This window comes from Candoia aspera, chromosome 3 (genome assembly GCF_035149785.1).
Source record: "Candoia aspera isolate rCanAsp1 chromosome 3, rCanAsp1.hap2, whole genome shotgun sequence".
In the NCBI taxonomy this organism is placed as follows: Eukaryota; Metazoa; Chordata; class Lepidosauria; order Squamata; family Boidae; genus Candoia; species Candoia aspera.
In genome coordinates, this window is record NC_086155.1 from 87,809,178 (window position 1) to 87,830,814 (window position 21,637).

The window sequence follows — 21,637 nt, forward strand, 5'->3', positions numbered from 1 at the left end:
TTATTTGTGAAATTATATATAAACTAAATATCAGTGTAACAATGTGACTGTATTACTACTGTATAAAAAAACTCTATATAATTTTAAAAAGCAAGTTAATCTATGTTCTATCTATCTATCTATCTATCTATCTATCTATCTATCTATCTATCTATCTATCTATCTATCTCTACCTATAATAAACTACCTAAAAACAAAAGCAAAAAACAAAGATAAAAAATAACCAAAGAAACTTGAAAATGAAAAAGAAAACCTTAAACTAAATTAGGATGTCAAGATAAGAAAGCAAAACCCTAAATACTTGAATCATATCTATACCTAAATTGTATTTTAAACATATATAGAAAAGCCCATATAAGATAGAGGTAGATATCACTACTGAAATTATATAATTTTCTTCCATTTTTCCACATTGTGATTCAGTTTTTCAACAATGAACCTAGAACGTATGTGATCATATTACTGGGTCTTATCTCTCCTTCAGTACAAAGTTGTGTACAATCTGAAGAGAAATTAGAGTAGCTCTATGTGGAGAAATCACTTGGTGCCTTCCTCACACTAGTAATTGCTTCCGGCTTGTCTTGTAACTACCTTTTTTTAATGTGAATAATGTGAATAATACTAACATACTTCAAAGGGTGAGAGTTGACAGATCTTAATAAGCATTTAGAGTCTGGAATACAGACATTCTTCCATGTCTACATCATCAGATTTTTTCTTTTAGTTACTGTCCAAGCACAATATATTCAAACTTCTTCATAGACTGGAAGATTCCAAATTTGGGCAGCATAGTTTAGCAAACCATTAAATCTTTAACTCATAACTGCCTTTGAAGAACTTGGTTCACTGTAGCAATATAATCTAACCAATAATGAATTGGTTAGGACATGCCTATAATGTATGTATGAAAGTACCTTCAGATTTATTACATCTCCAGCACAGAACTGTTGAGAGCTAACATTTAAAAAGAAAAATTCCTTGACAGGTACAATAGACCATAAAGAGATTTTTTTGCTGTACTAATTAAGAATTCAAATCATAAGAAAAATATCTAATGTTCTTTAAAATCTAGACCCATCGATTGAGTAATATAGATATTAATATTCTCTTGTCCAAATTCCTTGTTATTGTCCAAATTTTTGAAATCATTTAAAATTTTTTGTGTTAATGAATTGTCAGTTTCAGTAAAGGTTTTTTCCAACAAACTTAACATCTCTGGTATTTGGGAGGCCAAAGAAGTATCGGGACCAAACAGTGCAGATAACAAGTATCTCAAGTATCCTAACTGTATTACCATTCATCCTTTTTTGATAATTGTACTCCTTTTGCAGAATCTCAAAGGTTTTAAAACCTTATTTAATAATTGGTTGAGGGTAATTACTCCATTATGAACTCATGTGTTCCAGAAAAATGTATTACCAGCCCTTTTAAAATAAGAGTTAGTTCAAAGTGTCAGCTTCTCATGAGAGGAAAAATCAAATTTAATTTTTCTACTGAATAAGGCCGAGTTCTTCAGCAAAGGATCGTTACCTTGTCGTGGTGCTGGAGCTTGAGCACCTCAATGATGCCATGAGCTAAACCGTGAAGGGCCACCCAAGACGGGAAGGTCATGACAGAGAGGCCAGACTAAATGCGATCCCTGGGGAAGGTAATGGCAACCCACCCCAGTATTCTTGCCGTGAAAACTAAATGGATCAGTACAACCAGAGATATGTCGGTATACCATCGGAAGATGAGACCCCCAGGTGGGAAGATGGTCAAAATGCTACTGGGGAGGAACAGAGGATGAGTTCAACTAGCCCCAGACGTGATGACGCAGCTAGCTCAAAGCCGAAAGGACGGCTAGCGGCCGACGGTGCTGGTGGTGAACGGCGAATCCGATGTTCTAAGGATCAACACACCACTGGAACCTGGAATGTAAGATCTATGAGCCAGGGCAAATTGGATGTGGTTATTGGTGAGATGTCAAGATTAAAGATAGACATTTTGGGCGTCAGTGAACTGAAATGGACTGGAATGGGCCACTTCACATCAAATGACCACCAGATCTACTACTGTGGACAAGAGGACCACAGAAGAAATGGAATAGCCTTCTTAATTAATAGTAAAGTGGCTAAAGCAGTGCTTGGTTACAATCCAAAAGACGATAGAATGATCTCAATTCGAATTCAGGGCAAGCCATCTAACATCACAGTGATCCAAATATACGCCCCAACCACAGATGCTGAAGAAGCTGAAGTAGAGCAGTTCTATGAGGATCTGCAGCACCTACTGGACAACACGCCTAAAAGAGATGTTACTTTCATCACGGGAGACTGGAATGCTAAGGTGGGGAGTCAAATGACACCTGGAATTACAGGTAAGCATGGCCTGGGAGAACAAAACGAAGCAGGACATAGACTGATAGAATTTTGCCAAGACAACTCACTCTGCATAACGAACACTCTCTTCCAACAACCTAAGAGACGGCTTTATACATGGACTTCACCAGATGGACAACACCGAAATCAGATTGACTACATCCTTTGCAGCCAAAGGTGTTGGACATCTATACAGTCGGTAAAAACAAGACCTGGAGCTGACTGTAGTTCAGATCATGAACTTCTTCTTACACAATTTAGGATCAGACTAAAGAGATTAGGGAAGACCCACAGATCAGCTAGATATGAGCTCACTAATATTCCTAAGGAATATGCAGTGGAGGTGAAGAATAGATTTAAGGGACTGGACTTAGTAGATAGGGTCCCGGAAGAACTATGGACAGAAGTTTGCAACATTGTTCAGGAGGCGGCAACAAAATACATCCCAAAGAAAGAGAAAACCAAGAAGGCAAAATGGCTGTCTGCTGAGACACTAGAAGTAGCCCAAGAAAGAAGGAAAGCAAAAGGCAACAGTGATAGGGGGAGATATGCCCAATTAAATGCAAAATTCCAGAGGTTAGCCAGAAGAGATAAGGAATTATTTTTAAACAAGCAATGCGTGGAAGTGGAAGAAGACAATAGAATAGGAAGGACAAGAGACCTCTTCCAGAAAATTAGAAACATTGGAGGTAAATTCCAGGCAAAAATGGGTATGATCAAAAACAAAGATGGCAAGGACCTAACAGAAGAAGAAGAGATCAAGAAAAGGTGGCAAGAATATACAGAAGACCTGTATAGGAAGGATAACAATATAAGGGATAGCTTTGACGGTGTGGTAAGTGAGCTAGAGCCAGACATCCTGAAGAGTGAGATTGAATGGGCCTTAAGAAGCATTGCTAATAACAAGGCAGCAGGAGACGACGGCATCCCAGCTGAACTGTTCAAAATCTTGCAAGATGATGCTGTCAAGGTAATGCACGCTATATGCCAGCAAATTTGGAAAACACAAGAATGGCCATCAGACTGGAAAAAATCAACGTATATCCCCATGCCAAAAAAGGGAAACACCAAAGAATGTTCAAACTATCGAACAGTGGCACTCATTTCACATGCCAGTAAGGTAATGCTCAAGATCCTGCAAGGTAGACTTCAGCAATTCATGGAGCGAGAATTGCCAGATGTACAAGCTGAGTTTAGAAAAGGCAGAGGAACTAGGGACCAAATTGCCAATATCCGATGGATAATGGAAAAGGCCAGGGAGTTTCAGAAAAACATCTATTTCTATTTTATTGACTATTCTAAAGCCTTTGACTGTGTGGACCGTAACAAATTGTGGCAAGTTCTTAGTGGTATGGGGATACCAAGTCAACTTGTCTGCCTCCTGAAGAATCTGTATAACGACCAAGTAGCAACAGTAAGAACAGACCACGGAACAACGGACTGGTTTAAGATTGGGAAAGGAGTACGGCAGGGGTGTATACTCTCACCCTACCTATTCAGCTTGTACGCAGAACACATCATGCGACATGCTGGGCTTGAGGAATCCAAGGCTGGAGTTAAAATCTCTGGAAGAAACATTAACAATCTCAGATATGCAGATGATATCACTTTGATGGCTGAAAGCAAAGAGGAACTGAGGAGCCTTATGATGAAGGTGAAAGAAGAAAGTGCAAAAGCTGGCTTGCAGCTAAACCTCAAAAAAACCAAGATTATGGCAATCAGCTTGATTGATAACTGGCAAATAGAGGGAGAAAATGTAGAAGCAGTGAAAGACTTCGTATTCCTAGGTGCAAAGATTACTGCAGATGCTGACTGCAGTCAGGAAATCAGAAGACGCTTAATCCTTGGGAGAAGAGCAATGACAAATCTTGATAAAATAGTTAAGAGCAGAGACCTCACACTGACAACAAAGGTCTGCATAGTTAAAGCAATGGTGTTCCCCGTAGTGACATATGGCTGCGAGAGCTGGACCATAAGGAAGGCTGAGAGAAGGAAGATCGATGCTTTTGAACTGTGGTGTGGAGGAAAATTCTGAGAGTGCCTTGGACTGCAAGAAGATCCAACCAGTCCATCCTCCAGGAAATAAAGCCAGACTGCTCACTTGAGGGAATGATATTAAAGGCAAAACTGAAATACTTTGGCCACATAATGAGAAGACAGGACACCCTGGAGAAGATGCTGATGCTAGGGAGAGTGGAGGGCAAAAGGAAGAAGGGCCGACCAAGGGCAAGATGGATGGATGATATTCTGAGGTGACGGACTCGTCCCTAGGGGAGCTGGGGGTGTTGACGACCGACAGGAAGCTCTGGCGTGGGCTGGTCCATGAAGTCATGAAGAGTCGGAAGCGACTAAACGAATAAACAACACAAGGCCGAGTTATGTTCAATGCATGCTTGGCTCCACCCCACTGGATTGGCACTAGCAGCTAATGATAGAATTGAGGATCTTCCCTTTGTTGAGGACAGGTAAGACTGATGATATCCAGGACAAAAGCTTTCTGTAAGACCATGCTAATAGGGGCTTCCACTACTGTCCATGGTCTTGTTCAGCCTTGACCAAAGGCCACCAATCTTTAAAATGGAAAGAAGATATCATTCAATTCCCAAAGTCTCTTATCAGTTGCTAGTACCACAATCACGCCCAGCAAAGCAGAGCTCATGTTAAAGTAATAACATGTCTAAAATGTTAAGGAACAGATGGCATAAAACACACCCATAAGGAAAACTAAGAAAAATGTAGTGATACTGGGGGGAGGGGAGAGAATTAAAACAAAGAGAATAAACGTAATATCCACCCTCCCATCCTGTTTACCCCAAGGTGGATATGAAATTCATCTCATTTTTTTCTAAGCAAAGTGTCAATCATCTTTTGAAAGAACAGTAAAAAGACAACACATTTCAGATAACCCAGTTTGCTTTAGCATTTGAAATGAATGGTTTAGTGTCCTTCATTCTATTGGATCATTATGACTACAATTCCCTGCAAATGACAGAGGTTGGTCCCCAAAGGACCAGCCTGGGCTTAAGTTTCTTTGTGTTTCACATCTGCAAAGGACTGTTGACCCACTCACCAGAATCCAGAATGGGATGCAGTTGCAACATTAAAGTGAATTAACCCCACCTTCCCTGGGATCTTGCCATTTTGTTTTGGCCTTTTGCTATGGCAGTTGTGGAGTTTGGTGCAAATGGGTAAATTCTGTTCTTAGGCAATGTGTAGTGCACTGGGCAGTTGTTGCTAGTAGTTATAGGGGACACATGGCTTGTCATGTCTTCCAATTCCTGGTATCATAACATGGCACCAAGCAACCAGGACTGAGTATGTTGGCAGAGTGCTAGAAAGCATTTGGCCCAGGAGAGATCAGAAAAGTCACACACTAGGCATTTCTATAAAAATAATTTTATTTACAGAAAACAAACATATTTAAAGGCTGTTTGCTGAGAGGAGAGATTTCTCTCAGCTGCATATTCTCTGCAAGCCTACACAGAAGGGAAACTGAAACTAAAACAAGTTCAGGCAAGTTCCTCCCTTAGGCAATGCAACCATTAACACTGAAAAGGGGAATTAAATTCAACCTCTTCACCCAGCCAAAATGATTAGTTACCATAGTAACCTTAATCTGTAGTAGAAAACATATTAACAGAGTAAAGGGGCCATGGGGTCAGAATAGACAGAATAGGGTGGTTGGTAGCTTGTCACCTTAGTGACCATCTAAAATGCCTTTTGTAAAAATGGAGGTAACTTCAGTTTGTTTTGGTGCCGAGTTGATATGGTAGATGATGCCATTCTTACAGGCTAGCTGACCAGGATAGACAAGCTCTGGCTGGCTCTTAGTGAAGCACCATCAAGTCACAAAGAAGTAAACATAGTCTAATTTCAATAGCATTCTCTTGTCCAGGGATAAACAGCCTACTCAAGTCCTACTTCACTTTTAGACAGTTGGGTGAGGGAAAAGTTGGTCATCTGGAAGTCATCTGCCATTTGATTGAACTTGAGCTGAAACATAATATCTGTCCTTTTGGAATGTGGGAAAGTGCAGAATAGAAATGAAAAGAGGTTTGTGTGTGTGTGGTGTGTGTGTGAAAGAGAGAGAGAGAGAGAACATTACTTCATCTCTGCTGTTTAATTGCCTCATAAACCAGGAGTCTGAAACTCAAATAATTGTGAGGCCTTTTGCTATATGAAGACTACAAGTGGTCCTCATGTAACAACTGCCCTGTTTAGTGACTGAAGTTACAATAGTGCTGAAAAAGTAACCTTACAACCTGTCCTTGCACTTACCACTGTCAAAGCATCCCCATGGTGATGTGATCCAGATGTGGGTGTTTTGCAACCAATGGGTGTTTATGACCCTCATAGTGTCCCGTGGCCATGTGATTTCCATTTGCATGCTTCACAACTGGCTTCCAGCAGGCAGAGTCAATAGAGAAGCCACCAGTGAAATCACAAGTCATGGTCATGTGATGTCTTGCTTAATGACCTGCACGGTGATTCACTTAATGACCATGGTGGAAGTAAGGTTGTAAGTCCATTGCGGTCATGTGATGTTTCACTTAATGACCGCATTGCTTAGTGTTGCCGGTTCCAATTGTGGTAGTTAAGCAAGGACTGCCTGTAGTTTATTAGCCCAAGCAACCCATCCCTGAAGCCTTTTCATTTCACTGTAGTTAGTGAAAAGTGAAGAAAATGTCAAATATGCCATTAAATATAATAATATAACATAATAATTAATAATTTAAAAAACATTATTGCAGAAAAAATTACTTGCAAAACAGCTATGCAACGGCCATTTCACAGGCCACTTTGATGATTAGGTGCCATCAAGTTGGTGTCAACCCCATAGATAGATTTTCTCCAGGAGGATATGTTCCCAACCTTGTCCTTCAAGGTCTTCCAATGGAGCACTCAAAGATCATATCTAGGATGAAATTAAATCAACTGGGAAACCTGCCCAAATCCGGTGTAGAATGTAAGGAAGATGACCATGATGGAAATAAGCAAGAATTGTTACCTAAGCAAAAGGGGCTGAAACATTTTTTAAATCCAGAGGAATGAGATAACATTTGGAAGTGGCTCAGGCAGAAACTTCCTAATTTACTGGAGGAGGAGGAGGAGGAGGAGGAGGTACAGCACAATCAGATTCTGTTATATATTATCATATCGTATCAGTTAGTTTTAGTCTTCCTGTGCAGTGGATTTTGTGGTCTGGTCTACTTAGTGGGGCTGCCCTTCTGCTTTTGTTTTTCTTCTCTCTCCTTGCTGAGCAGATGGATCTTTCCTTCCTTTCCTCTCTTTTCCTTTTGCCCAGCAGAAAGATCTTGATTACTTCTTCACTATCTTTTCCACTTCTTGCTAGGAAGGCCAGACCTTTGTGGAAGGGAGGCTAAACCCAGCCGTCCTGCTTGCCCTGCCTCAGCCTCCTGGCCATCTTCCTGGTCAAGCCTCACCTCTTTGCTGCCCCTGTCTGGATGACCCCCTGGAAAGCCCTCCAAGTTGGCTGAATTGAGGCTGTCAGGCCACTGTTCTTCCTAGAGTGCTTCCTGTGGCCCGGCCTGGGTGTCCATGCAACTATGCAACATTTACACTCCATAGAAAATGACTTGGTTGGCCACAGGCAGCCCAGACACCCCAAAACTAGGTTGCTCCTCCTGTCTCTTCCTCCTAGTTTCAGGATCAAATAAGCCTATTAAAATTAATGGCAATGTTTGATCCTACATTAAGGATGCTTGAATAAAAAAACAGTTTGTTAAGCATTTGTTAAATGCTAAGTCTCAATAGTTTAACCTCAGCAAAAAAGACAATTGTTGGAAGTTCATTAAAAATGCCACATATCCAAGTACTGTATAATATACAGAGAATCCAGGAAAGTGGAAGCTCCCAGGATTTCAGACTATTCATAGAAAGGCTAGATTAAAGAATAAGAACTTTTGTCCTTTAGTCTTTCAAGTACTATAAAGATTCATTCATATCACTAGAAGCCCGGGAATTCATCCAAGTTACTTAAAAAAAAAAAGCCTGCAGTCATGGGAAAAAATGTTTCTGTGGTTATTGTTGCATGGTAACTTGCACTGTACATTCATGGTGTTTCCAACTTAATGCCACTTAGTTCTGCTTCTTTCTCAGGAGTTGTAAGCAGAGATTTATTTAGAAACCAGCAGGCTGCTACAAATGCTTGAGAATCTAGTTATTTTTGGTTGGCTTTTCATTGATAGATTCAGTCAAGAGAGGCTAAACTGTGGAACATTTTGTGTTTTACTATTTTTCTGGAGAATTTAAGTATTTTAAATGCTTCTTACAGGGTCAGATTAATCAAGATGCTGATTATGAGGAGGCCTCCAGATCCCAGGTGTCCTCAGTTTCTCCACTTTTTTCAAAGATGAGAGCATTAGCTGAAGATTGGAGAGAGGACAGTTGGGGACATCTTGATGAGAGTTGGGCCATTGGAGACTATATTTCCAGCTGGGCAAAGACCTTCAGCAGGAAAAAAGAACATTGCTTCTGGAGCATGGATGTGGTTCAGAGTGCCAGCACTCTCAACATTCAATATTGATACATGGCTTCCAGAACCAGTTTTTCCTGTCCACACCAGAGTTAAAGCTTACTATAGTGGTGGGCAACTTCTCAGTGGTTGGAAAGTACTCTTTTGGGAAAGATCTTTGGTGTTTTGGGGGTTTTTTTGTAACCAAGAGCTTCAGTAGATGGGGTAATGACATAGTGACCTTGTAGGAATGATGGTTTCTAGGATTTTCTGGAGATTTGTGGAGGGGATGCGTTTACTTTTGGGGGTATGATAAGCCTATCTGAAAGCTTAAATAGATCTTTTCCCCTTTTTAATGGAAAACCAAAGTCTCTTTGGTGGGAAAAAGGTGTTGGGATAATAGATACAGCCCATGGGTTGTGGATTATCCACTACTGGCAAGACATTCCTTGACTCAGGGGCGGACAACCTCTTTCCATTTCAAATATGGATTGACGTCCTAAAAATGCAGAATTGCATTTCAACAACATGTGCAGAAGTAGCTTCATATACCTTTTTGTTTTGAAGGTTTTTTTCATGATTCCTAGGATTCAGCAATTTATAATGATTTGGAGATTTTATGAGAAACAGGCTGCTCTTTCAGTGTTCTCAGGCAAAGTTGCAAAATGTAAATAACATAAATAGAAAAGAAAGCAGATGTGTCTTGAGAGGAGTAAAATAATTTAAACTGATATCTGATTCTTGAGGCAAAATCTGCAGTAGCAGAAGGAGAGACATCTGAGTTTAATTAAAATGCCATTGCAGTACCTGTGAGTTATCTAAGAAAACAAGTTAATTAAAGAAGAGGGATTAAATTAAAACAGGATTAATTTAATTCATTGATGGTTTAATGCAGGAGCTTGGAGTCCTCCAGATGCTTTGGACTACAATTCCCATACCACTATGGCAATGCTCATGTAACTTTAAGTCAAATCATCTGGAGAATATGGATTGCAGCCCTGGTTTAATTTAACCCTGCATCTCCTGATTATCTGGGTTCTCACAACTGTATCAAGGGTAGGATCAGCATCTAGTATAATTATGAAATTCCTGTCACTACCTATTCTACTTTAATACCAAACTGCTTCAGGATTATTTGAAGTTGAAACTGCCCTCTCCTGGTCAATTGTGTTGTTGAAAGAAAAAAGATAGGATTAACTTGCACCCTCTGTTCTGGTCACCTGTAGAAGGATGTCCTCTAGCACTTTGTTTCTCTCACACTCTTTTTATTTTTCATCTCCACCTACATGGCTACACAGAAAGGTAAAAAGGGACAGAAAGAGGATGTGGAGAAGCTTAGTTACTATTGGATTATTGATTTTATTTTTCTACAATTTTTAAGAAATCCACAACTGGCTAGCAAAGGAAGCGGGGATATTAGCAAAGATGGGGTTGCTCCCACTGTAACCAGGAGCTTCACACTGCACTGATCATCTGCTGCTGCTGCTTCATCAAAAGTCATTTGATCTGGGGTTGGTAGATGAGGTCGGTCATGTTGCTATTAAGTCTTTCTGCAATACACTGCAGCTTATCCTTAAAAAACACTGTCAGAATCTTTCTGCTAAGAGATTATGGTCAAGAGAGCTTCTGAGAATATGTCAGTAAAGGGCCCTTCAGATGGAAGCAAAATAGGATTTTGTAACACAGTTACTGTGCTGATGTATTGGAAATAGAGATAAAAGTAGTAAAGTGATGAAGCAGTTGCGTGTGATTGCTCTACCACGTACACACTTCTTTTATTGTTGGCCCAGAAGCTGATGTTCAAGGCCTACAAGACTTGAACATAGAGTTTCAAATGCATTGATTACAACTCCCATAGAATGATCAAGGGCTTCACTGATGTATCCAACCACACACACACTCCTTTTTCTGATCAGATGCCATCACTTCAGGTTGCCATCCATTATGAAATGATTATTGAGCTTGACACCCATCTTGGTTTGCAAAAAAAGGATGAATTGTGCATGGCATGGTTTGATTTACATTTCAGGCTTTTCTACCTCCCTCCCAAATTTATATTTTTATTTATTTATTTAAATGGCCAGAATCTTACAAGACCGTCAAATCTTGTAAGGTTTCGGCCATTTCCCCTATTCCAGGTGTCCACACAGTCTTACGTGGAAATGGCATATGCTCTTGTCTAAATGTGGGAACACTACAGTCTTGTAGGATTTATTAACTTTGTAAAACTTTGATCACTTTTTAATTTTTGAAAAGAATATTTAATTTGGAGGTTTTGAAAGCATCCCCTAGGGGTGTTGCACATGCTGTTTTGCCCATCCTTGCTGCATTGGCTTGTTTGTGAGCTCAGTGAAGGGGCTTTGACAGTTTCATTTCATACTGTAAGATAGCCTTGTAGAGCTCAAGGCAACACACCTACCACTCCCTCCTCCCATTCCCTCCACCCCCCAAGAATCCAGTAAGGTAGGTTGGGCTGAGAGAAAGTGATTGTCCTAAAGTCACTAAATGGATTTGAATTTTGGTCTCCTCTCTCCTAGTCCAATACTGTAACCACATAACCAGTGTAGTGAACTTAACAATACTGGCTAAATAATACTGTTTAGCCCAGTATTGTCTGGTCTGATCAGCTACATCTTTCAGGAAACTCAAGTAAAGAAAGCTCTTTCTCTTTGTGTACTGCCTGAGGCCAGAGAAATACTGAGACTTTGCACTTAACAAAGCATATATGATGCCCCCCACTTCTCTCCTCCTTAGACCAGTCTTGCTGTTGCATTCACACAAGTTTGGCCAGGTCATGTAAGACTTGGCAAGTGCATTTGCATAATATATGATGCTTAGTTACAACTTTGGGGTATTTGGGAAGGCTGGGTCTAATGTGGAAACCCAGCTTATTGGTTTGGAATGGATTCTGCAAAGCTGGAATATGAATTAATCACATAACCAAAATGGGTAAATTGGGTGAACTCAGCTTAAATGCACCCTCCCTGAGTCAACAGGTTTGAACCTGGACTTTCTGCATTAGCCTAGCCCTTTCTCCTAAATGCATTTCCTCTTTTACTTTCTTTCTGAATTCTGAGCAGGAAAGGTCATAACTGACTCAACAGAACACTTGTGATTATCCCAAAACATCCAGGTGGAGCATGGATGACCCACCCCTTTGCAAGTGATCATTATCTAAGTTGCTTACCCAACAGTAGTTACAGCAAATGCTGCTTAAAGATCAAAGGCTGGCAAAATGCAGCAGGTGGCTTCTGCTGGCTATTGCAGACCTCCTGACATGTGAGGCAAAATGAAAGTTTCTGGCTAGATAGGTTTTTCTTTTATTTTGCTTGTCTCAGGCCTGGTTTGGCATAATCAAGCCTTCCTTCTCATTCTCTTTTGCAGTTTTTAAAGGAGAAGCAGGTGATGGACAGTTCCCCAGAAAAATTGAAGAAGGAGCTGGAAGAAGAACTGCAGATGAGCAGTGACGATTTGCGCAGCCACGCGTGGTACCACGGGCGGATTCCACGACAGGTGTGTCCCCTTTGGTCTCCTTTTTAGGCAACCCTGGAGGTTCTTCTGTGTTCTTTCCTGCTTATTTGCAGTGCCAAATCCTGCCAACACTTGATCCCACTCCATGTAGATACAAGAGTTCAGCTTTTAATGAGAAAAAGAACAGGAATCCTAAGATTTCTGGAAGTAGAACAAAGGCTATACAGTAGGTGGTGGGAAAATGAAGCCTATTGGGTTGGGCCAAGTCTTAGGACATGATTACCTGTGGGACCAGTGTTTCTCAACCATGGCAACTCTAAGATGTGTGGACTTCAAATCCCAGAATTCCCCAGCCAGCCATGCTGGCTGGGAATCTGGGAGTTGGTCCACACATCTTAGAGTTGCTAAGGTTGAGAAACATTGTATGGGAGTGCCTTTCTCCTGTTGTTTCTGCCTGACCAGTAAGATCTGGACTAGATGGTATGTTCCAGGTCCCAGCTATAAAGCAGTGTATCTTGTGGGATTTAAGAGATGCACCTTCCTGGTGGCTGTGCCTCCCTGTGGCAGGGCTGCAACTCGGGTCTCTGTCACCCGGGGCAAACAGGGATTCCGCACCCATTTTGGTGCCCCCCCCAGCACTCATTTTGGTGCCCCCCTCAGCGCAGCACCCAGGGCACATGCCCCGCTTGCCCCCCCAGTTGCTCCCCTGCCTTGTGGACCAGTGTGTTCCCTGAGGTCTGCATGGCCATGACTCTCTTGGACTTTCATAAAGCCCAAAAAGCTGGTTCTTTTGACATGCCCTGGGGTCGGCTGTAGGGATCTGTTCCCTGATGGTGAATGGTTGGGGTTACGTCTGTGTTAGTTATCCATCTCTGATGCGCACCATTTGTTCTACTGTTGATTTTGTCTTTCTGTTGTTTTTACTCGTCATTTTTCAGTGTTCAGAGTTTTGATGAAACTGCCACATAAGCAAAGAATTTGTTGCTTGATTTTGCATATGTCATGCTAGTTTATTCTGAAAATCCCCACTTCCCTTAAAAGAAACAAGCAAGTTCCTAGCAATCATGCATTTGTCGTGAATTTGAGATGGAGGACCAAATAAATTGAAATAATAAATGAATTGGGGGGGGGGGGTCCATTTTCTGTTGTTCTCTGCCAACCATTTTCTGACAAAAGACTTCCACATTATTCGAAAACATTAATACTGAATACCATTATATCAAAATAGGCCAAATATATTTAACTTGCATAATTTATTCTGATTGCACTTTGCTTTTCTGATAGTATGTTGTACACACAGCTGGATACAGAAATAGCTTAGACTGAAAATAATAGCAGTCACATTTGCAAAATGCCTATTTTTTAGGGATTTGGATTTGGTAAGATAGTTAAAAGCAATAAACAACATCTCTGTTCTCAGCCTGGTTTTTATCGTGACATCTATATGCACTTCTGTACCTGAGTGAGAAGAGCTGTTACTATTTTAATCCAAGGCAACTGAAGCAGCATGAGCCAGTAATCAAAATGCAGATCTTCTCAGTTATAAGTACTCCTGTGGGAATCTATCTGGGAATCATTTAGAACCTGGCAGCCATGCAATGTCTGATAATTAAAGGTTGTCTGATAAAAAGGGAAAGGCAATAGTATTTCATGGTTGCAAGTAAGTGTGTTAGATACAGGTAAAGAAACCACTGAAAGAATTGATTTTTTTTTTTACTGAAACTAATGGAAGAATAGAGTTCACAAGAGGCTAGAATCCTATTTAATCATACTTAGGTATAAATTTAAATTCCATTGATTTAGTGAATCTGTTCTGACTCAGCTAGATCCAACTCAGGACTGCTTTTGGAGCTTCCAAAATAAGAGACAGTCCATTAGTGGCAGTCAGGGAAAAATCTATGATGTTAATGTTATGTTTTACAATTTCAAATGAGCAGTTGTAGCGGGTCTGAAGTAGCACTGGGACCACAGGATGAAAGAGGGAGCATTTAATGCTTTCACTCTGCTGTGGTCCTGATGACAGTTGTCTTCTGGAATATGCCTTAGAAGTTGGACTGACTGAGCTTGCCCTCAATACAAATAGCAGTTTCAGAGGAGAGTTTTGATGAAGTCTACCACAGGGAGCGTTTGGACCCACTTCTGTGGGTCTCTGTGGCTTGGCAGCTGCCTTCATCCTTCTGTAGCTGCAATTTGTAGTTTTAAAATATATGCATGTTAATTGTATTTGTGCAATTAACACCAGGGCTAGTTTAACCTTGATGTGCATCTTGATGGGAACTTAGGGGACCTATCAAATGTCACTGTAAGGACTGTCCAGCTACACCAGCCATCACTAACCTGTTGTCCTCAAAGCTTATGGGCTATAGCACCTATCAGCCGTGGCCAGGATTATGGGAATTATACTTTCAAACTATCCAGAAGGCACCAGGCTGCTTGACATCATCAAAGCTTTGCATTTTTATTAGCTTTGGCAGGTTTAAACCCCTTTGCATTCTGACCTTCCTTTCCAGATTAATATGTGTCCCCTGAATAATTCCAGAAGAATATTAATGCTGGTTTTGTAGCAGTCAGAAGGTTATGAGTGCTTATGCAACCTCAGATATTAATAATTTTATTGCAGTGTGAAGTCTCCCAGGCAATAGCCACCATACATAGTTAAGTGAGATTGAAAACATTACAGGAAATCTTCCATCTCAGTTTAGAACAAAATGATCTAGGTGATTGTTAAACCTCATGGAATGCTCTCTGAACACTACGGAGTCATATATAGCATATCACCAAGTTTTACCCAACTGACTGCTGTGAAAGAGAGCAATCCATACCTTTTATTCAAGGAATATAATCTTACAACAATTAGTCCAATTTACTTGCCCTATATTGTACAAAACAAGGAAAGGAGAGGAGAGGAGATTCCTGCTGGTGGGGGATTGTTCCTGCAAAAAATTCTTGCGTTCTAGCCAAGTAACCTTGGCCTTGATTTCAGAAGTAACAATCAGAATTATAATTCTCCCTGGGCAGGGAAATTTGGAACTACTTATATTTATAAAGCAATCTGAATTTGGTCTTGTGAGAGGTAGTCTTAATCTTTTTACAAGCTTCAAACACAACAACTGAAAAAGGTCTGCATGAGGCAGAGGAATGAAAATAAAGCCAGAAAAGGAAGAATATATGAATTGAAGTCTGCAGAAACCCTAATACAGAAAGGCTGAGGGACTGGGTAAGATCAGCTCCAGAAAGATGATGATGATGATGATGTGGCTTAGTTGTTTTTGCTGACTATTTGTCAAACAAATATGAATCATTCTGGAACATATTTTAATGTTTTGTAATCAGCGCTCCGTTTTTGAAATACTATTTTTTATTTAAGCAACTCCGGTGGCTGCCCAGCTTGCAAATTGTGGCTCTGGGTGGCTAACCTAGGATTAAAAATGAAAAAGACAAGCAATAAGCATACAGACTGTAAAAGCACAGCATGAAACAGCACAAACTGAGGCCAAACCTGACCTATTCAACCACCCGAACTATTTATCACACAGGTGTGGGAAGAAAAAAACTCAACTTTTTAAAGCGTTATGGAAAGCCAATGGGATCAGGGCCATTTGGATCTTGGAGGGTGTGCTGTTCTGTAGGGCAGGCATTGCAACAGAGAAGGTGCGTGTCCAGGGTCCCCTAGGATGCTGTTTCATAAAGGGAACCCAATGCATGCCCACCCTGTTGGATCTCATGGAATGGGCAGATAGAATTGGAGATAGGTGGTCCCACAAATAACCTAGCCCTGTGCCATGAAGGTGGTGCTATGTGTATCTTTATTAGAAATATGCCAGCCTACAGTAAAATAAAATAGCTGACTGGGGGTCCAGTAGTAGATCATTTCCTTTTGTTTCAAACAGGCATGTCTTTTCTCTTAAAGGTGTCTGAGAGCCTCGTTCAGAGAGACGGTGACTTTTTGATTAGAGATTCTCTCTCCAGCCCTGGCAATTTTGTCCTTACCTGTCAGTGGAAAAACATCTCTCAGCATTTCAAGATCAACAAAACTATCTTGCGGCTCAGCGAAGCTCACTGCCGGGTGCAATTCCACTTTGAAGACGAAGGTTTTGACACCATCCCTGGCCTGGTGCGATGCTATGTGGGCAATCGCAAGCCCATATCAAAGCAGAGTGGAGCGATTATATTTCAGCCCATAAACAGGACTGTGCCTCTGAGATGCCTGGAGGAGAAATATGGGATTTCCCCAGTCCTGCCAAGAGAAGACAGCATTCCAGAAGGGCAAGTGGAAACCCCACAAAGGCTGAGCCTTAATATGTGCAATCGACAGGCCAGAGAGTCCAGTTTAGCCAAAGGAAATCTTTTAAGGTACTACCACTTTTTTTCATGAGAGGGTGTTGTGCATTGCTTATAATGCATGTCCTTTTCCTGTTGAACAGCTGGGATGCATTTATTTAGCCTTATACATTTGTTTGCAAAATCACTCACTTTTCCTTCAATAGTTCAAATGTGTTGCAGAAGATCTGCAATTGGACCAGAGGGCATCATCTTTCTGAAAGCTGGAAAAGAGCTATGGAGAACCATAGTGTACTGAAGATAAAAAATAAAATATTAAACCCAGACTTATCTTGTCTTTGTCAGTCTAGACAAAGACCAACATATACTGTAGATCAGGGATTTCCAGAATGCTGTTAGCTTTTCTAAATTTTGAAGCTGTAAGAACTCTTTTTACATTTGACCTTACTTGCTCTCAGAGGAGCTCTACTTCCTGCACATGCCATGCTCTCACCTGAGTAATCTGCACATGCTTGGAAGGGCATGTTTGCTGCAGGCCCCCGAAAAGCAGTATTTCTCTCTGTTTGGAACATTGCATTTCCCTCTAACCCAATAAAGCTAAGTGGATCATTGGAGAAAATACATCAGATGTGGAGGTGTGAAGGTGGAGTCCCCAAAGGGTTGAACTGCATTGTGCCAATTGCTTTCTTGTTTCAGGAACAAAGAAAAAAGTGGTAGCCAGCCTGCATGTTTGGATCACATGCCAGAGAAGCGATTCCCCTTAAAGGCTCATCAGTCAGAAAGCTATCTGCCAATAGGTATGTTTGGCCTACACTATGAAGGTAAACGGAATTGGGGCAGTAGGTTGCTAGTAATTTATCTTCTGTCTATAAAACATCTTTAGGGATTTCTTCATCCATGCTTTATCCTAACAGAAGCTCAGTCTTGGCCAGATTGCCTTCCTTTTCTTAATTATGTGAGAAGTATGGACCATTTGAATCTTTATCTGTGTTTTACTTGTGTCTCAGGAATGGTGCAACTAAAGTTGGCAAAGACTGCAATCTCACCCAATGTAGTTTTAGGTAAACATGCTTAGGATTGCTCTATATAGGAGCTTATTCACCACATATCATTTGAGGCAAATATCCTAGCTATTGCAAAGATTAGTGAGTTAATGAGGCATTCTAAAAAGGATGAAATAAACAATGCTTCAGCAGATAACAGCAATTAGCCAATTAGCCAACCTTGGCTGCTTTGGGAAGCTAAGCAGAATTGGCTCTGATTAGTACTTCAATGGGAGACTACCTGGGACTTCCAGGGCTGCAGGATAGATTGAGAAGTTGAAAAAACATTGTGGAAGAAGCCGGTGATAAACTGGCAAGAAACACCCAAAAGTTAAACTCAACTTGAAGGACTCTTCACCTTAAATAAATGGTGAGGATGGGGATCTTGTTATCTCCTAGCTGTAATCACTGCTGTTACTTGTACTGCAATACTACTGCATGTATTGTTTTAAGAGTAAAAACAGAGAATAAATGTAAAGAGTGATATGGATTCACATACACATAGGCAAGAAAATCTCAGTATTAACATGCTGGAATTTTAAAAATTCAACAAAAGAATGACAAGAATTCTAGGGAACCGTCTCTTAACTGTGCCCTCCAGCTGTATTGGACTACAACCCCCAACTGTACGATTTTGGCTTCCTTAAAAAAAGGAAACCAGAACATAAAAAGGAAAGAATAAAATCCATGACAATTGAGTCTTTCACTCAATCCCCTCTTCTTCCTCCAGAGAAGGATAATCATGATAGCTTATTTTAGTAAAAACAAACAAAGAAAAAAACAGCTGTCTCACAGATGTATTCCAACATATCCAGAGAATCACCATGAGAAGTACCCCTAGGGCCAAAATATGATAAATTGACAAAGCAAGAAGAATTGTGGACTTCAGTACGTAAATTAAGCAATAACTTCATTCCTAATTCCAGTTTCTTCTTTATCTTCTGGATTCTTTCTTCTCAAGCAAGCATTTTGCACTTCAAAAATGGTTTTTGAGCAATTCCTCTTCCAGCCTCTGAGGTAGCTGAGGGATTGAAGTATTCTCTAAACTGCCTGTTGATAATTCCCAAGCTTGCAAAAGCAGAGTAAGTGATGCAAAACAGAACTAATTGTAGAATAAATTATGCAGAGTGGGAGAAACCAGACTGAAATTTTCTTAATTTGCAAAGTCTACTGGAGGATTTTAGTGTGGTGCAAAATTGTTGTCCTCTAAGTATAAATCTGTCGTGTTAAAATAAGGTATATACTCCCCTGAACAGTACTGGTAGTACAGGTACTGTTTTTTTCAAGATTGAGGTGGAACAGAGAAGGCTACCTCTTCCCTTGTTTGAATGTTACCCCATTTCCTCATTCATTCTCCCAAATAATTTTGAGGAACAGGGGAGAACTGGAGAAGAAGTGGCTGAATTTGCCTCATATTACTTTAAGGGGATGAGAAGCTTTGCCATTCTCTCCCACCTCACACAGCAACATTGCACTTCAGCAAAGTCTCTTTTATGTCAGGAGGACCTTTGCTTGTGGACCAATTGGCAAAGCCTGAGCTTTAATAACTCTATAGGTGCTGTTCTATATTCTAGAGCAGTGTTTCTCAACCTTGGCAATTTTAAGATGTGTGGACTTCAACTCCAAGAATTCTTCAATCCAGGAGTTGAAATCCACACATCTTAAAGTTGCCAAGGTTGAGAAACACTGTGCTAGAGGCCACTGGCTTTCTGGGTGGTACAGGGGCCAGGCTCGAGTTCATTCCAGTCATAAATCCTCAAATATTCAGCTTCCCTTTTCTAGAAAATGTTCTTTCCATCTTAGTGAGTCACAAAGTCCTTATTTCTGCTTTGGCTCATCAGAGTCAATTATAGATCAGCTCCTTTTCCAAGGCCTGGAGATTTTCCACTGCTGACTGTACAGCTGGTAATATCTCAATTACCACAGAGTGATTTCCCACTGCAGTTGCTTTGTGTATCTGGATGTCTTCAGGGAGCGTATATAGATGGGTGGAATCTGTCACTTAACTGTCTCTCAACTATGCATCTTAAGTATGTAGCATTCAAATTCAAGTGATCTGAAACATTTTCCCCTAGGAAATAATGACAGGCTCAGAAAAAAAAAATAGAAGGTTCATGGGGCTGGCGTGCTCAGTATGTTCACATATGAAAAGGTCTGTAGGGGGGCACATTATGGATGTGGTGCTCCCATGCAAGAAGGCAGTACACATAGCTCATATCCCAAAGTGCAACAGAACCCTGTTTCTTCCCCCCTCCCCCCAGTAACTGGCCTGTGCAAAGCTCCAAGTCCCAGTCCACACCTTCTCTCCAATTTATTCAAAATCCAGATTGTAAGTAAATGGCGGGATCTTCCTCTCCATTCCCCCTTTCGCTATACTTGCTATGTCCTTATTGATACATTTGGATTCCTCTCCCCTAGAGTTCCTCTCCCCTCCTCCTTTTTTTTTTTTTTGTATTTCTGTGAAGTGCAGCCTACTGATACCTCCATCTTCCATTGTTATGTGAAATCTGTTCATTTCGGTGAAAATGACCTTGTTAAACATCATATTTTGAAGTTCAGCCAGAATAGTAGAGATGGGAGAAGCTCTGGTCCACTTCTGGACAAATAACATGGCTATGGTCATTTTGGCAAGAGGCCTTGAGAATTTTCCCGCTTCTTTGTCTTTGTGATCAAGCTTTAGTCACCTTCAATTTGATACCTCAAATAGCAATGTCACACTTCTCTTCTCCAACCCTTTAATTTCCAGGTTCAAGATATCCCTCCCAAGGAACTGAAACTGAAACTAGTCCTTGTCCGAAGTCTCCTGCTTTTAGAACTGGCAGTGAACCTACTCTGAGCCCCCTACTGTTCCGGAGATTTGCCTCAGAGTTGCAAATTAGTGATGCACTCAGGGGGTCTGACAGCCAACTCCATTCCAGGCCTCCACCGAAGCCCAGTAAATTGCCATTTCTGAGGCCACTACAAGGCTTGGAAGCCCTCTATTGTGAACTGAATGCAGCAATTCCCCCAGAGGGCAGGACAACAAAGCAACCTTTATGTCAGAAGAACAGCTTCGTAGAGCATCTGACAACTAAGGACAATGGGACACATTCATCCTTGATCCTGGATGATGAGTCTTTGCTGAGTTCTGTGGATCCACAAACAGCTCAGTTGGAGGTGAGCAAAGAGTGCCCCATCTTTGTCACACCTGTCATTGAGATGGTCTCTGGTTTCAGGCCAAACCATTTTGAGTCAAAACTTCTTCCCCTGGAAAACAAGCCCTTGGAGACTGCAATGTTAAAGAGAGTGAAAGAGCTGTTCGTGAATAACGATGCAAAGGTCATCGCCCAGCATATACTCAAGATGGACTGCAAGGTAAAACATCTATTTTTAATTTAAACAGGGGAGGGGGGCTGTAAAATGAACTTTTTAAAAAAAAGAACAGCCATATTAGATCAGACCAATGGCTGATTGGGTGTTCTGTTTCATGTACAGCTAAAAATAAACATATTCTGACCTTTGAATATCGCAAGCTCTAAATATATATTTACTTACGTATTAATAACTTTAACACAACATGTGACTCACTCACACAGTCATATAAAATAAATGCCAAACATACACAAATAGCACTAACAAAATAACAATAGAGCCAACAAAAAATATCAGCAAGAAAAGGCCCAAATTATTATTTATAGAATAAATGATGGAAATGGGAGCTTCAGGCAAATATCTCTAGGGAGGGACATTCTGAGAATGTGGTATACCAACCAGTGTGTGCTTTTGCATGCTGAATGAAGAACCAAGTCTGTATGCAGAAGCTGCTTGTTGTAGAGCTGGCCATATTATACACTGAAGGATGATCCTGAGTGATCATCAGAGGGCAGCAGTGTGCTGAAGTTGGACTATCTCTGAAGGCTTTGACCAGAGAATTAGTTCTGTTGAAGCTGATTTAAACTGTGGCTAGGCCCAAAGACACAGTTGGCTCAAGGATAATAAGTCTGGTACACTATTTGCCCCAAAATATA

At 40.8% G+C, this 21,637-nt stretch overlaps 1 protein-coding gene across 2 annotated transcripts in view; it reads left to right on the forward strand.

Annotated features, from left to right (window-relative positions):
- Window positions 1–21,637, forward strand: part of BCAR3 (BCAR3 adaptor protein, NSP family member) — a 77,987-nt gene that overhangs the window by 40,797 nt on the left and 15,553 nt on the right. For both annotated transcript variants that reach the window (XM_063298307.1, XM_063298308.1), the window contains 4 exons: window positions 12,220–12,348; window positions 16,217–16,659; window positions 17,284–17,384; window positions 20,377–20,984. In XM_063298307.1, coding sequence (XP_063154377.1) covers window positions 12,220–12,348; window positions 16,217–16,659; window positions 17,284–17,384; window positions 20,377–20,984 — 1,281 coding nt within the window. The remainder of the gene's footprint in view (window positions 1–12,219; window positions 12,349–16,216; window positions 16,660–17,283; window positions 17,385–20,376; window positions 20,985–21,637) is intronic.